The sequence below is a fragment of the Hippichthys cyanospilos genome, chromosome 2, assembly GCF_059441005.1.
Source record: "Hippichthys cyanospilos isolate Australia breed blue-spotted pipefish chromosome 2, RoL_Hcya_1.0, whole genome shotgun sequence".
NCBI lineage: Eukaryota > Metazoa > Chordata > Actinopteri > Syngnathiformes > Syngnathidae > Hippichthys > Hippichthys cyanospilos.
The window spans coordinates 11,198,024-11,214,133 of record NC_142370.1 but is presented as its reverse complement, the minus strand read 5'-3'; the positions used below and the strand labels follow the sequence as shown (position 1 = coordinate 11,214,133).

The window sequence follows — 16,110 nt, the reverse complement described above, 5'->3', positions numbered from 1 at the left end:
GATCTTATAGGAGAATCGGATTGGTATTGTCCGATCCCCGGGGCTTCAGCATTGATATCGGAAATGTTGTGTCAATGTTTAAAAGCAAAACGATCTTAATTCATGAATTTGTATTTTTACTTGACTTCCCCATTAATCGTTGGCAATACAACTAAATTTAGTCGGTGATTGTTTCCGCGTACCACTCAAGAGAACCTCTTCTTTAAATGTAAACACCCCCAGTCAAAGCAAATTTGGGACACTGCTTCTCATACAATATTATATGAAAGTGTGTCCAAAGGATGTGTGTATATTCGAAAAATGATTCAAAGACAAATTTGCAGTCACACGAATGAACACAGTCGTGATATTTATGCTAGTTGATGTTTATTAGGGGGTTAGTTAGCGAGTTTGAGCACAGCGCACAATTCAACAAGCAGCTACAAAGTTAGCACACGTCAGTCGTGCAGTACAGCCCTGCCCCCCATCATCATCATCATCATCATCCTCATCATCATCAAGCATTGAGAGCAACCTCATGCGACCCTTCCACCATTTGCGGTAGTGTTAGTATTTGTTATTTATGTCAATTTGGGAACAGTTTTTTTATAGTTCGTATTGATTAAGGTTTTTATATTATATATATATATATATATATTTTTTTTTTTATATGAATAAAAAAGAAGGCAGACATACGGTGTCAGAGCAGTGTACCAAAGATGTGATCGAACAATTTGACAAAATACATGGAGGCAAGTTGACATGAGTGCTGTTCCCTCTTAAGCGATGAAGCTTACAAGTGGAATTTGCATTACCGAATGATGTATAGGTTAGAGTCACTTCCACAAGGACACATATACACATTCAATTTTTTTCCCATCAAGCAGACCTGTCAATTCAATTGTTTAGCTGGATGTAAATCTTGCCATGTCACTACAACATTTATATGTATATATCATTTTTAAGAAACTGCCATCATATTCTCTGAAATGTTTGTAATCCTGCATGTCACAAGGAAAAAGAATGGCACCCAGATATTCAAGCAAGCTATTATACAATTTATTAAAAACATTTGGTAACAAAAACATGTGTTTAAAATATCTTACTGCATTAAAAAAAGCCCGTGATTTCCAGTTTGACACAAGTGACATTCTTTTACATTTTTTGGAGAAAATCTCAGCTTTTGCTCAAAATGATGTATTAGTTGTAATAAATGCTTGTATATTGGTGCTGTTTCTCAACTGACCATGTAAAAGTCTTGGCATTATTTTAATGAGCTTTATTTTGCCCCAGTTCCACAGATTTTTGTGATATCCTCCCGAGGCCCAACAAATTCGTTTTCCCACTGTTGTGTCAATTTTGTCGAAGCAAGACAGCAAAGTGAATTGCATTAAACCCAAACACAGGAGATATCATTGGAAAGGACAGGACATTCAAACTGCCGAAACCCCAGTTTGATCTTTGAGCTCAAACTTGCCAAATTTGTGCCAGACTTTTCACCCAAATGTCCAACTAACAACATCACATTTGTCCTGAATGTGTTTAGGCATTTTTTTTCTGGTCTAATAAAATCAAAGTCAAACCTTTATTTATTTATTTTTTTAAGACAGTTATTTTTTTTCTCACAAAAACCTGAAATTCAAGCAGGCGTGTGTAACCTTATCAGATGGTAAGATAATCATGTTTTAGGGATAGCCCATATATTTAGCCGTTTTTCAGCAGTAAAAATTGTTTTTTTTTTTTTTGTCTAATTAATTTGGATAAATCATTTTTTTAATCTACAATTAATTTCTCAGAACACTTTTTTTTCTATCTAGTTGTCAATTGAAAATGACAACACCTTGTGCTGATGACCAATCACTCCTCACCTGTTGTGAGATGAGGTCAAGCAATTAAAAACGTTTAACTAATTAAACTGTTTTTAGCATTTAGCTTATTGTGGGACGTGGAACATTCAAATATATTTGAAAATGCCTTTGGATGTAATTGTAAATGTTCCAATTAAATGCTTGTAAACGGGAGGTCGAGAGGTACACCCTGCATTTTGGGCTCATTCGCTGCCATCAATAAACTGGAAATATTGTCAATTTTTGACATATTGAAAACTCAATGTTTTATTGTGCATTTCCCTGATTTTGCATTCATCCTTTCGACGGCAACTCACCAACAGGGTGCAATAGAAATGTTTGGGCTGAGACCCCAAAAACCACCGGGAGGCTCTAAGGGACAACTTAGGACATTTGCAAGCCTTTCAGGGACTTCATTAAGTAGCTCAGCCTGACTCCCATAATGCAAAGTTCTTGCTAAGCATTGTGGGCCTTGTAGTTGACAAAAGGCTTCGATCCAAGAACTAAATGTTTCAGCAAAGTCTTTATTTTGATGCAGGCAAGCGTTTTATTTCATCCAATGCATAACATTATATCTGCATATTCCCTTCCCATCTTCTTCTCACAAAAAAAATTCCTATGAAATGAAATAGCCTTGGAATATATCTTTGTAGATATACATATGTATGGAGGGGGCTGATGCCACTGAACATTTTGAGGATAAAAGTAAAAATATATTTATATTTGACAATGTTATGACCTTTTCAAAGTCAGCCAAAGTTGGGTGATCATAATAATAAATGCTAAAACGTACTTGTAAATATGTTTGAATATATTTGTAAGCTAAATGGCAAAAACAGCATTTGTTCGCATAATGCCAGGCGGTTGTTTGCAAGCATACCTTATAGCATTATAAGGAAAAGGCCATTTTTTTTGCATTTAGCTTATAAGTACATATAAGCATAATTGCAAGCACAGTAGAGCGTATTTTCTAGTGCTGTCAAAAATGTAAAATAATTAAATGCAAACTTGTCCACGTGTGATTAGTCGCATTCTTAAACACACTCCAGCAACGTGTGCGAGGCCCAGTGGACATCACTTGAGCTGTGACATACTACGTCAAAGATGTACAATAAAATAAGATGTTTGAAATTAACTTTTCAAAGTGAAAAATATTTTATTTTCCAATGATCCGCCGAGCAACGTTTTAAAGTAAAACTACGGAAAGGTCCATTTTTGTCGAGCTTTCTGTGTTGTATAAGTTAGGCTGTATAATGCAGCTGCCACAAGAAATAAAAAGAACTGTGTTAAGATTTATTTTAACGCTTTATAACATATAAATTAATCTCCAAATTGAACACTTTTAAAGTTTGGCAGCCCTAAAGATATTGTAATCATCCAACTAAACAATTATTTAAACAAAACAAAAACTTTGTACTGCTGAAAATGGCTATATAAGTAGACTAGCCCTTAAAAATATTTGCACAATTTAGTGTTGTTATTACTGCTGTAGTTTGTTGATTTGCACAACGTTGTTTCATTTAAAAAGTTGACATTTCTTATTTCAGTTTCTTATATTGAACTTATTACTGCCGATGTCTAATTTTAGGTCTGTAATTTGTCATCTTGCTGCTCATACAAATACGAGTTTGTCCACACGAAGCAATAAAGCAGCATAAATGTTTGCGCAACTTCTTCCTTATCCTCCTGTCTGCTTCATGGTTAAAAGCGCTAAAAAAAAAAAAAAAAAAACGGCTGTGGAAAAGAAGTGCTAAGAATCTATGGTCTAAATGTATCTCATCTACAAAAGTGACACGAAAAAAAAGCTCTGTGTTGTGGTCACACACTGAATGCTACGGCTTTTTCAACAAACAAATCCAAATCCAACCCTAACCCCTTAACTTACCCTAACCTCAAACAATAACCTTTATCCTCACCCCTGACTCATCACAAATGGCTTCACGTCAAATGTGATCTGAGCATTCAGTGATAAGCCGGCACAAGACAGCAGTTACGTATATGATACAAGAGATCGTAATATCAACGAGAGAGAGCGAGAGAGAGAGAGAGAGAGAGAGAGAGAGGAGAGAGAAAAAAAATAGACCAAAAAAATGACAATCTTAATGTGGTATTTACATTCAGAGAGCAGATGAGCCTCCATGTGAGATTTGCTACACAGGACCCATTGCGTCACGCCATGCTTTCTCCCGGGCCTTCAATTGTGTGTGTGTGAGTGTGTGAGAGAGAGAGAGGGGAGGGGGGAAGGGCAAGGGAGTGCATCATGAGTAGAGGAGGCTTGATGGGACTCTCGTAAGGCAAAGTTTCTCCTCTCAATTCAAAATAACATTCAAATGTTTGCGCCTGGTAGGGTAAAGATAGTGTACACGCCTGGAAAAAGCAACGTGCTGCACTGACAAATGGAATGGACACACGAAAACACACATGCACGCGCTGTTTTAAAATGGCTGCTTACAAAGAGAGACAATGTCATGTTTTTTTTGGTCACGTCGGAACTTTTTCAAGCTGAAAACCTCCCATGGGAACTCCAGCAATCAACTTACTGCTGCGTCCTCCCAAGAGCCAGCTTATTCATTTGTGTCCAATGTTGTGCTAATTTTGTCTCAAAAAGACAGCAATGTTAACTGCGCCCAACCCAAACATGTGAGGAATCATTGGAAGGGCCAGGATGTCCTCTACTGAGCACACTAGAACTTAGTAAGGTAGCTCCAATAAGTCAAAAATATACACCAAAAACAAATGTCCACTACAGTGGACACACATGAATAGACTGGGTCTAACTAGGGGAGGAAAATAACATCTTGCAACATAATATTGTTGATGCTTGCAGCATTAAATGGAATACAGTGGAAAAATGAGGCTCCACCATATTCTACCACTAATATCCTAATATTTTAATACGGAAAACTCCAATTCCCTCAAAAGTGCCTTGATGATTGCATCAAGAAGAAAATCAGCCTGCATTAAGGTGTAGCTGCGCGAGAGTTACTTTTTGGAATACGTGTTTTCTGGAAAAAGGTAAACATTAAGTAACGGTAGGCAAACTGTCACTTTTAAAGTTGTATTCCCCTTTATATTGGTCAAATTCCAAAGTACAGTCCAAGTTAGCGTAGCTCACGTTTAAAATTGATTGAGAGGTCTCCAGCCAACCCTCACCTACAGGTATTTGCGGTTCACTATTGACTAAGCCTTTTGAGTTCGTTGTAAAACAAAACAAAACAAAAATCAACAACATTTATGCTCCTCCGGTAATGCCGCAAGACGGCGCTAAATCCCTCACTAAAAATGATCGTATTTACTGGTGGCGAGTGGTGGTGAGTCTGAGACTAGGTTTGGAGAGACAATGAATGAACGAACGAACAATTTTGAATGAAGGAATGAGTTATTAAGGGATGCTCCATTCACATTTTTGCCCCTGAGTCCGAGTCGCCTGATTTTGGGGATTTGCAGATCCCGATTCCCAATCCGATAATTTAGTGATGTGCTGAGAAGGAAAAGAAAAGCATATCAATTTCGTCTCATTTAAACATAACCTTCAAAGCCTGAAACGTCTAATATGGTGGAGCAGTGATTTAAACAAAGTCAAACATTGGGGGCGGGGCTAAATTGGTTGTGCTAGACACATGCTCGATTTGCACACATTGCAAGTTGCCGTTGCATTGTCTCCACTTTCCACATACAAATATATCAGTATGACAGACATGATCATTTTTACATGACGCAAGCTTATTTTTTTCTTTTGGCTTTATCTTTTATTTGTCTGTGTACCTCTGGATTATTTTGTTACTTTGTAGTACTAAAAAGGTACCCCCCCCCAAAAAAAAAACAAAAACAAACAAACCTGTTCTATTTCCCTTGATTCAAAAAGGCAAAAAATCATGAACGGGCTCGATCTCTGATCATGTGATGGAGACATCCCTAGTACAATGTTAAAAATGTGTGTTCAAAACATAATTGGTAGTTTACCATTTAAATCCAAGTACATTTTGGAAGTGTGATATCTTATACCGTATATGCGTGAGTCTGTGGGTAAACGTGGCATTGAAAAGGCGAGACATGGTGTAAACATCTTCTCTGCATAACTGTGTGGAATGTATTCAGACAGTGGTTGTGTGCGTGTGTGTGTGCGCGCGTGTGTGTTTAACTGGGCCGGTTGAGGATGCTGGACATGGACGGCGCGATGGGTGGTGGCGGGGCCGCGTTATCCGGGGAGGCGGGGCCGGAGCTTTCGTTCCCGGCGGGGGCCGGGGCACGTCCGCTGTACTGGCCGATGAAGGAGCCGTCCTCGTTGAACTGGATGTCTACACTGTCGCCGTACTCGGCCAGCGAGTCGTCGCTGCCGAGCTTGCTATCGCCGCACAGCGACGGTTGGCTCTCCGAACGCTTCTCGTCCGTGTCGCTGGGAGACGATGGGAGGAATAACCGTCATACATGGAACTTTCACCATCAAGAAGTCATTTACCTTCTTTCCGTCTATCATTATCCACTAGACAGTTGAAAGTATACCCATGCAAATTAACTATAGGCTAATAACAAATTGCGGAGCGACATTTTCCACAGTGATGAGAAAAGCAAGCAAAACAACTTTTTAATGGCCATCCACTTTTTCCCCAGCAACAACCTTGACTCATGTATGTAGAAGAAAAGCAGCATGCACAAATAGATGAACAGTGCTATGTTGTGTATTGAGGAGTCCCGTATGCCTTGTTCGGCTTTGGTGAAAGACTTCCTTATACGTAGGGTCGTTTATTCATCAGAATGGAAGAGCAGACGCACATCATGGCAGTTCGTTGCTGTTGCTGCACAGACTTATACTGTATATCGCACAATGATATTTGTTCTGCTGCAAAGCAAACCTGTTTGGTTGCTAGCCTTGCCAAGCGGCCGTGAAAGAAATTACTTTTGTGAGAATGGGTGACAACGTGTTGTAATGGTGATGTTTTCCTTTCAGTTTTTTTTTTTTTTAACCATTTCAGAGCTGGTTTGTGTGACCTGTCATGGTAGCATGTTAAGTATAACAGCCCCTTTGAAAAAAACGCAGCTCCGACGATCTTGAAATCACTATCTGAAATGGCGGTGTTTGTCTCAAAGCGCTAAATCGTTCAGCAGTCATACAATAAGAGTGAGGCATGCATCACTTTCCTCACCTCTCCAAAGATCTGCCAGTGAAGCATTTACAAGAGTGAAAAATAAGATGAGTCATCGAAGAAAAATAGTGAAAAAACATCCTTTTGCACTCAAACGACCAACCTGTACTCCCCGAAGGTTTCGTCCTTCATGGGCCGGGCTTCAGAGTCCACCTCTTTATCTTCCTTGTCCTTCACTGCATTGGGAGATAACAAACATGACGCCCCATTAAGCAATAAGGTCAATTCAGTCAATTCAGTGTGCAATCTTACCTGCATATTTCCCGCCCTTCCTGCGCTTGACCAGGCACAAGATGAGTAGGATCAAGATAAGCAAAACAATGGCACTGATGAGCCCAATCAGCCAACCCTGAGTGGCAAAGCCGCCACTCACCTCCGACGGCCCTGACCGGCAGACAATGCACTCAACATGTTAGCATTTGATTTAGTTCCGAACTAAATCGCACGATTTAAAGTCTGCATTCATCTGCCTGAATATATTTTATAATAAAGTTGAAAGGTGAAAAAAAGTCCATTAGGTCACATAAATTGACTTATAAATAAAACTTATAAAAAAACAAATCGACAAAATATCTCATATTAAATCTAAAATGCCTGCCAAAACATTGCTACCAGCTGCTAGTTACATTAGCATTTGACCAAACAAACACATTTCAGTGAACACCCAATAATAGGGCATGGCATAAAATCCTCATTGAGCTTTCCTTTCCATGTTCAATTTTTCAAATAGTTTGAATGAATTTCAATGCAGACATTCTTAAGAAAGGGCAATGTAGATACCTGGTCCTAAGGTCCAACTTGCAGCTTCCCACTGAGTGTAGTTCCCATGCATAACAACAAGGTGGTACTCAGTTCCTGGTTGAAGACCCGCCAGTGAGTAGAAACCTTGCGAGGTGTTCACAATTTCCGACTCCTCCCATTGACCCCCAGCTGTGAAACGGAATTTTATAGGCGTAAGCCAAAAAGGAATTTTTACTATGCTGATCTCATTGCCATTTTTTTTTTCTCACTGACCACTCTTCTTGAGGAAATCAATGTGAAAGCCGTGGTTCCTCTCTCGCTCTCCAGGCACCCAGCTCAGGTTGAGTGATGTCTTGTCGGGAATGACAGTAATGTTTGTTGGAGGAACTGCATGGAGAAAAGAGGAATAAAGTAAAGATGAGCTCCCCCAGGCTGTGATTCAAGAAAAAAGCACTCCCTGAAGTTAGAGCAGCGGTTCTCGAGGGGTACGAGCACTCTTGGGAGTACATAATGGTGCTTAGGGGGGATATGTGAAATTTTAAGGTTTCCACAGGCTTCGGCAAATCAAATTGAATGCTTTGTAATGTCGTGACAGGAACAGTATGTTTTCCTTTTCGAATTGAGAAAAAATAAATTGGAACATGAATCAATTTATTGCTAAATTGTGATAGAGTGATTTATTTGTGAAATGTTGCACGGCATATTTTATACAATTTATCCTCTGGAGTAGCTCAATAAAATACGCTAAGGGATATCGCAAAAACCTACGCTCCAAAATTCATTAAATCAGACACTAATGGCACAACGCTCTGTTTTAAGTCTTATTCTTCCCCGTCCAAAGGCTACTTGGCTGAAAAAAATATTTCATAATAATTCTGCACTCCAAATATTGTTATGGTGGGATGTCAGCAAAATGTCTGAGACACAAAAACGTATTTATTGGTTTTGGTTGCTCAAGGCTGATTGTTGGAAATAACTTTTGAACATATGTCCCACCACTCATTTTCCATCCAGATAAATATTGAGCATTGTACCTCCATCAAAAAGGGTGGCATTCCTCCTGGTGATGGGCTGGCCGTCCCCGGCAGCGGTGCGAGCGGTGACCTGGAAGGTGTAGTAGCTGTGGGGGTCCAGAGAATCCAGCATAAGGTGGGTCATGCTGGGATCGCTGATAATGTCTATCCGCACTGGACTGTCTCGGCTCTTCACCTCTATGTGCACACCAAACACAGAACAATCAGTTCATTGCAGAGATTATGTCCTCAAAAAATACCCACATAGGGTGAAATCTGCAAAACAGAGGTTGATATATACTGTGTGTGTGTGTATATGTTTTTGTAGGGATGGGTAATATATATAATAATATAATATCATTTAAAATGGCAATATAAAATGTCTTTTTGAATCAAAGTTATGTCATTTTTAGAGAGGATTTGGAAAATTTTGTGTACCAAAATTATTAGTCGTATTGGTGCCTACTCAAGATTTGAGTACTTCTCAAATATTCTCAAAAAACTCAATTGTTTTTATTAGCCCGCATGTAATCATTCATTTAATCAATCTACATGTTCGGAATTCTTACCTTGTTGGTATTGTACCATGTATCCCAGAAGAATTCCATTAGTTTGGAGTGGGGGGGTCCAGTAAAGAAGCAAGGAGTTCTCTGTAGGGCTCTCAAAGAGCAGCGATGCAGGCGGGCCAGGCACTGCATAAAGACCACAAGTACATATATTATGTTGATTGTCTACATAAATAAAGTCGGCCCTCTCATGGAAGCCCACCTCCTTCCGGGGTGCTGAAGTTGACGTCCGGGGAGGCGGGGCTCTCTCCTTTGCTGTTGAAGGCGGTGACGGAAACGGTGTATCGGGAGAAGAGCTGCAGATCCGTCACTTCCGCCGCCGTTTGCATGCCGTGGACCACCACTACTTTGTCGTCTTCCTTCTCTTGGTCCGATCTTCCTCCGTGCTCCTTTCCCTCCTGCAGGTGTTGTACTTCCCCAGGTGACCGACGGGCCCGTCCTCCCTCCGGACCTAACCTCTTGATGTAGATCTGAACCGGATTAGAACCAGTTTGTTCTTATCAGAGAAAGTCAGTGGAAGTCCATATATTTTGACACAACCTTGACCATGAAGTCACATGTGCTACCTTGTAGCCCAGTAGCAGACCACGGATGTTCTTGGCTTCATTCCACCGCACAGCGACTGTGCGGTTCATCACCCGTACTGCCACTCCACTGGGAGACTCCTCTGGAACTGATACAAGGAATTCCAACTTATTTGTGGCAAGAATAATGGACAAAGTAGGTTGAACTTGTTGAACAGTTGTGAAGAAAGGGTTTTTCTTTTTGGTACCATCTTCTCCCGAGTGTCCAATCTCAGCCTCGGGGGCAGGGCCCTCTCCCAATGCGTTGACAGCTTGGACTTTAATCTCAAAAGGCTCGTACGTTCCTGTGTTGTTGACCAAGTAGGGCGGGGACTTGGTGTAACCGTGGCTCCAGCGGTCGCTCTTGCTCCCTGCCTTCCTCCACAACACCTTGTACTGAAAGTCCTGGCCGTTATGCCATCGCCTCGGCATGTCCTGCAAGGACAGGCAAGGTCCAAAATAGATGTTTTGCTCTCAGTTTTTTACCGTAAAACTCTATGATGCTCTGTTGCTGAGGTTTTGGATAAAATACATTTTCTGAAACAGGTGGCCACTAAACCAGTTTTCAATTTTCAGAAGAAGCACAATAAAAGCATAATAATTAGGGGAAAAACTAGATGAGCATTCCTGATCAAAGGATTAAGTTGTGGATCAAGTGATTAGCAAGGGTGGCGCATGTCAAAAGGGTTTTGTTTTTATCATGTATTTTATAGGGCAGGGGTGTCCAAACCTTTTCCAAAGAGGGTCAAATTTGGGTGAGGTGAAAATATGGAGTCGACCATTTAGCAACTAAGTTTTAGCCAGGCATTTTTGAAGGACCACCTATTAATCTAAGCAAAGTTTAGCAAAGCAGTCTGCCTTTTGACTTTTTAAAAAAATTTCAAGACTTTAGACCTTTTTTGGATCATTTGAAATATGACATAACACTGGTATTCTAACGATCAGTAAACTTTGAGATCTGAAGACAGAGAAATAAGTAACAGTATTCACCAGTGAAAATTCAATGTCGAACATAAAATATCTCCACTGCCATTTGAGGCGTACGATGCTGTTCTTGTACTTACGTCCCAGGTAATAGCCAGCGTTCCTGCGTCGGAAGATTCACTGCGAACACCAGTGGGGTTGTTGTGCGGTACTAAAGCGGGCCAAAGCATAAAAACAAAGTTATGAATTTTACCCCATAACAAGTATGAATAAATAGCCAATGGGATAAGGTTTTGGGTGAAATTTCACCCTTGAAAGATGAACTCAAAGGGATACGAAACTTAATTTGATGTTTTCACCAACAAAAAGTTAAAATGTTTGTCTATACTTGATTTAATAAAATATTTTTTTGAATGTACAGTTTACCTTTAAAAACACACTTTTTGAACTTCCCGTTGACTGAAAATAACATCACAGCTTTGCTTGCGAACATCACATGACCATACCCAGAAATCTGCTGCGATTGGTTGTTACCTGAGCCTAGAGCACGTATGCCATTTTCAGTTAACAGCAAAAAGGACAAAATGTGATGTTAAAAGGATTGATTGTACTTTCAAAAGAATTAGCAATGTTTAAAGCTGGGGGAGACTTTTGCATTCTGAACAAATGTCTCAATGCAACAGAACGATCCTACCTGCTGGAGGTGTACTGTGTAGGGGCGTGGGCTGGCTGGGCTCGCTGGGGCCTAGCTGGTTGACGGCGACGACGCGAAAGGCGTAGGTGCAGAAAGGGTGGAGGCTAAGCTGCAGGTGGTTGAAATCGGCCGGCGCCCGCTTGGCCACCTCCCACCTCCAGGTGTCCCCGTCGCTCCTCCGCGAGTGCTGTTCCTCTTTCGCCTCCACGATGAACTCTGCCCACACCATGTTGGGGTCACGTGACTTTAATTGACATTTGAAAGCAGAGGTGACTTACCTGTGATGGGGCTGTTGTGCGAACGCCCCGGGATCCAGCTCAGAGTCAAAGTGTCGTCTTTCACTTCAGACAGGGTCACATCCTGAGGAGGGTCCGGACGAGCTGAGGGTCCAACATGAAATATTGTAAGCTTTTTATGTTTGGAGATCACGCAATAATTCCTTAGTTCCCTTCAGTATGATTTTAATAAGTACATATTGGAAAATTGGAGAAAAACATTTCACCCTTTCTACAAAATGTTAATACAGGTTTGAATATTGGCTGATTAAAATATTGTAGAAGGTAAAGAGAATAAACATCATTCAATTGAAACAAAACATAATGATTATATTGTTTTAGGCTGGTCAATTTGATACAGAAAGTGACAAGAAGATGCAGTGGTATACTCACCCACCACTGTGATGGAGCCGCTGGCTGTCACCTGATCAAGTTCTGTGATGACCTCACAGGAATACACCGCATTGTCTTTTGACTGGACGTCAGTCACCATCAGTGTGCCGTTTCCAAAGACATTGTACCTACAGACACGCATGCACACAAACACACGCACAGTGTTGCTTCAGCTATTCTCTAGTGTAAGTACATAAATATTGCAGCGAAAACTGTCTGAATTACTGTACCTACAATTATTTAGTTGAAAGAAAGCACAGATGTGTTGTCTAGAAATCTTTGACCCCTCCCTAAAAAAAATCATTGGCATATAATCTGCTACTGTATTACTTGGTAAAGTATCTCGTTTTATTGGGGAAAAATGCATAACTATATCAATGGAGTTGATATGGAGGTAATAAAACAAGATTAGCGTGCTGTGTATGTCTTAGTGCGCTAGCACTAGAGGTGCACATTCGGTCTTTCAGTGTATTTGAGCAACCAGGGGTTGTCCACGGGTGGTCATGGGCACTCCTTATAAATTGACATACCACCCCAATAACTGGTATAAAATATATTTATTTTCCTGGGAGTTGTTGTGTTGACAGCAAATACAAATATTCTGGCTCCTGAAGAGCCATATAATGTTTATTTTGTGTTAGTCAGAGCTGATTTAGCTTGTTAAAGTGTGACGATATATTTTATTGCAAAAAGCAAACCGGCCGTTCTGTTCGGCACTCCCTGTCTAGTTTTATGTAAGCTTGAGTGTGTACTGTAAATATTCTCTGAGAAATGTAGTCAGTATAAATGATCGGGTTTTAGTCATTGTAATTGTGTAACAGAGAAATGCCAGATTTTTTTTTAGCTATTAAAGATAACTAGCGATTAGCATCGAGTTGGCGATTAGCATGCTAGCTTACAAACATTAGAATATTAGCTCAGTCTACTGTTCATCATTCGACAGACACGTGGGGTACAATATTTTGTACGGTATATATTTTTTTAAATTTCAGTGTTTTCATATTTTTTAGTTCTGCACCTTTGAATCATCTAAAAGTCCATTTATTTAAAGTGCAATAATCATCAACAGGTGTCATCACTGAAGGAATAATCTATCCGTCCAGCAACTGCGAGGACGTAGCAAGGGAAGAATAGTTCACTTTATGCGTTATATATTCAGTATACAACTTTTTCTTTTTCATTACTTGTCATCCTGTGACGATTCGTGTATTTTTTGTCCGTCTTTCCTCCAGACGACCTGGTAGCGCACCAATCGGGGGTCTCTGTGAAAATGGCAATCCAGCACGGCGTTCCCGCCTCGGAGCGTTCGCACATCCTGCGGGCCGGTCACGATCGTGGTCTTATCTGACAGGAAGCAACCCGAACACGAACATTTCAACTCATTCCAAAACATCAGTTTTACCTCTAAAAAAAAAAAAGTTACTTCCATTAGGTTAGTTGTGTACCCTAGTTGAGGAAATGAAACCGCTGTGTAAAATTGTTGTGAGACTCACTGAAGACTTCCAGGTGCGCGTTGATGGAGATGTTGGTGTGTTTGATCGAACAAGTGTACATGCCACTGTCACCGGGACCCGCGTCGGACAACTCCAGCGTCCCGTTGGTCAACAAGGAGACACGGGGGTCTGACAGCAGTGGGGGAGAGTCTTCCCCTTCCCTAAAATTGTTGGAACAGCAAAACACCGGATGAGATACAAGCGGAATTTCTAAAACCTCCCACAAGAGGACGCCAAAGCTCCGTCTAAATCAGGCATGCCCAAACAAACAAACTCAGCAAAAAAAGTAATCACGAAGGAAACAAAAACAACACTTAACAAGGGAGAGAAGCACACAAAATTAAAGAAGTGTATATAAAAAACAGCCGCAGCTGACCTTCAAAGCCAAGGTCATCACGGACAATTTTATGTGCTGTTCCATCAGATAAGCTCAAAGTCCTTGCAAATATCATCTAGGGTCACCCATCTTTCAGACTGAAAGAGGTCATTGACAAATTCAATCACCTCAGGAGACCTCTAGGACTGTCAGGCCTATCTTCATCCTCAACACTGCTCAGTTTTTCAGTCTTTCTTCTTCTCTTCTAAACAATCTAGCCCACTTGTAGACATTTTTTTTTCAGCTAAAACATGTGGCAAAATACACAGTTGACATTCTCCTATGACTTTCAACAGGTTTGCACCATTCAGCAACCAAAAAATTGTTAAATAACAACTGTTCAATCCTGGAGCACACTTCTTGATCAGACATCTTTGTTAATCTTCAAAACTCTCAACGTTTTTTTTTTTTTTAATGTGCAAAATAAAATGTGAAAAAGAAGTAAAACAGTGATATAAAAAGGAAAACAAGTCCTTATTCTTCCAAAAATCACATCATTTTATAAATGGCCCTCTTCTTATTTACAAACATCTTCTTTTACTTTGGAAAACAATCATCAATATTTCCCGACCTCACAAACCAATCCAGTAATCAAATAAGTAAACAAAAGTTCATTTTGATTTTCTGCTCAGTCAATTTAAGATACTGTCCTCTTTCTTCTTTTTTTCACAAAAGTAATTGAATTGAAAACTTATTTGGATTTTAATCCAAGTTCAATCAATAAAATAATCAAGATTTAAAAATAATAGTTGCATTCCTCATCAAGATTGTGGAGATATTGGCACGGGATATTTTAGCAACACTTCCGAGTCTTGTACTTTTGTAATCCCTGTCCCAGTCCAGCGTGTTGTCCAAAGTCATTGTCTACTTTGCATCCTTAGCCTCCCGGTGTCTTTTTTTATTTTTTATTTTTGAGAGCTTGGAATATCTTGCGAATGAGGTGCTTTTTGCACCATGTGTTGGGCATGGCATTTGAAAACCTAATAATATCCGTGTGGATTTTGCAACATTCTCATTGAGTTGTTTTGTGGCTTTCATTCACTTTTTTTTTTAATTGTTAATTTATCCCCATCCTTCGAATCACGAACAACATGGAGGCGCTCACCATTTGATGTGAGGGCGGGGCGAGCCGAAAGACTCGCAGGACATCCTGATGGTTCCGCCTTCCGTGACACGGTACACAATGCCGTCTGAGGATAGGATCTGAGGCGGGAGCTCTGAGGACCACAGAAGAACAAGTTCAGCCCAGACATCCCATATTAAATGGATCTTTGACGTACGTATTGTATATAGCTGCCAAAGACAGTGAAAGACGCACCAACAACGTGGAGGTAGGCGTTGATCAGGATGGAGCCATGTTTGTTGGCGGCCTCACACTGATACACCGCTGTGTCACTCAGCACCACGTCCTCCAGTTTCAACACGCCGCCTAATACACTGCGGCGAGTGTCCTCGTCCACCGCTGTGAGAGACAAGACCATTGACAGAAGCATTGAAAATTGGGATGCGCACAACTCTGGGGGAACTATTTGGGAGAGTTCCTTTCCCCGCTCCTGCATTGTCCAAGTACAGTACTTAGATACAGATGACACGACAGATGACTCCTAAATAAAGCTATAAGGAAATACAACATATCATAAAATAAAAACAAATGGGATGAACTAGCCAATCTACAATCTGAAAACAGGTGGCTCAAAAATGGCTCAATACAGCTTTTTTTTATGAATAAGAAACCCCAAATAGTGGATCAAATGAATAAGCCACATTAAAAAAACAACAACAACATCAAACCAAATTTCGCTTTTTGATTGATTTATCTAATCCAAAATATTGAGTTTTTGTGCAAAACAATCTAATTTAGACAAAGAATTGGGTTCAATAAGTAACACAAAAAGTTGGTTAGGTCTGTTTTCAAGACAATTTGGGTTATTTTTGAGCATCCTATTTTTAGAGTCTCGTGGTCAAACCAATGCTGGGCTCTATAAACACCCAGCTCATTGGGTTTGACCCATTACATTGGGTTAAGATTTTGATTCCACAAATAGTAAATGGTAAATGAAGTCCACTTGAATAACTACTAATAGTGACGAGTTAAAGTTACC

At 40.3% G+C, this 16,110-nt stretch overlaps 1 protein-coding gene across 1 annotated transcript in view; it reads right to left on the bottom strand.

Moving 5' to 3' along the window:
* Positions 1–349: 349 nt before the first annotated feature.
* The window catches only part of LOC148427263 (neural cell adhesion molecule L1.1-like), a 35,299-nt gene continuing 19,538 nt past the window's right edge, over positions 350–16,110 (bottom strand). The window contains exons 11-29 of the mRNA XM_088407707.1: positions 15,327–15,470; positions 15,114–15,225; positions 13,633–13,793; positions 13,324–13,483; positions 12,140–12,267; positions 11,750–11,851; positions 11,472–11,687; positions 10,918–10,988; positions 10,063–10,288; positions 9,857–9,963; positions 9,493–9,760; positions 9,294–9,416; positions 8,746–8,922; positions 7,985–8,098; positions 7,751–7,900; positions 7,223–7,354; positions 7,074–7,146; positions 6,971–6,982; positions 350–6,222 (exon numbers count right to left, since the gene is read on the bottom strand). Coding sequence (XP_088263833.1) covers positions 5,964–6,222; positions 6,971–6,982; positions 7,074–7,146; positions 7,223–7,354; positions 7,751–7,900; positions 7,985–8,098; positions 8,746–8,922; positions 9,294–9,416; positions 9,493–9,760; positions 9,857–9,963; positions 10,063–10,288; positions 10,918–10,988; positions 11,472–11,687; positions 11,750–11,851; positions 12,140–12,267; positions 13,324–13,483; positions 13,633–13,793; positions 15,114–15,225; positions 15,327–15,470 — 2,735 coding nt within the window. The 3' untranslated portion in view covers positions 350–5,963. The remainder of the gene's footprint in view (positions 6,223–6,970; positions 6,983–7,073; positions 7,147–7,222; positions 7,355–7,750; positions 7,901–7,984; positions 8,099–8,745; positions 8,923–9,293; positions 9,417–9,492; positions 9,761–9,856; positions 9,964–10,062; positions 10,289–10,917; positions 10,989–11,471; positions 11,688–11,749; positions 11,852–12,139; positions 12,268–13,323; positions 13,484–13,632; positions 13,794–15,113; positions 15,226–15,326; positions 15,471–16,110) is intronic.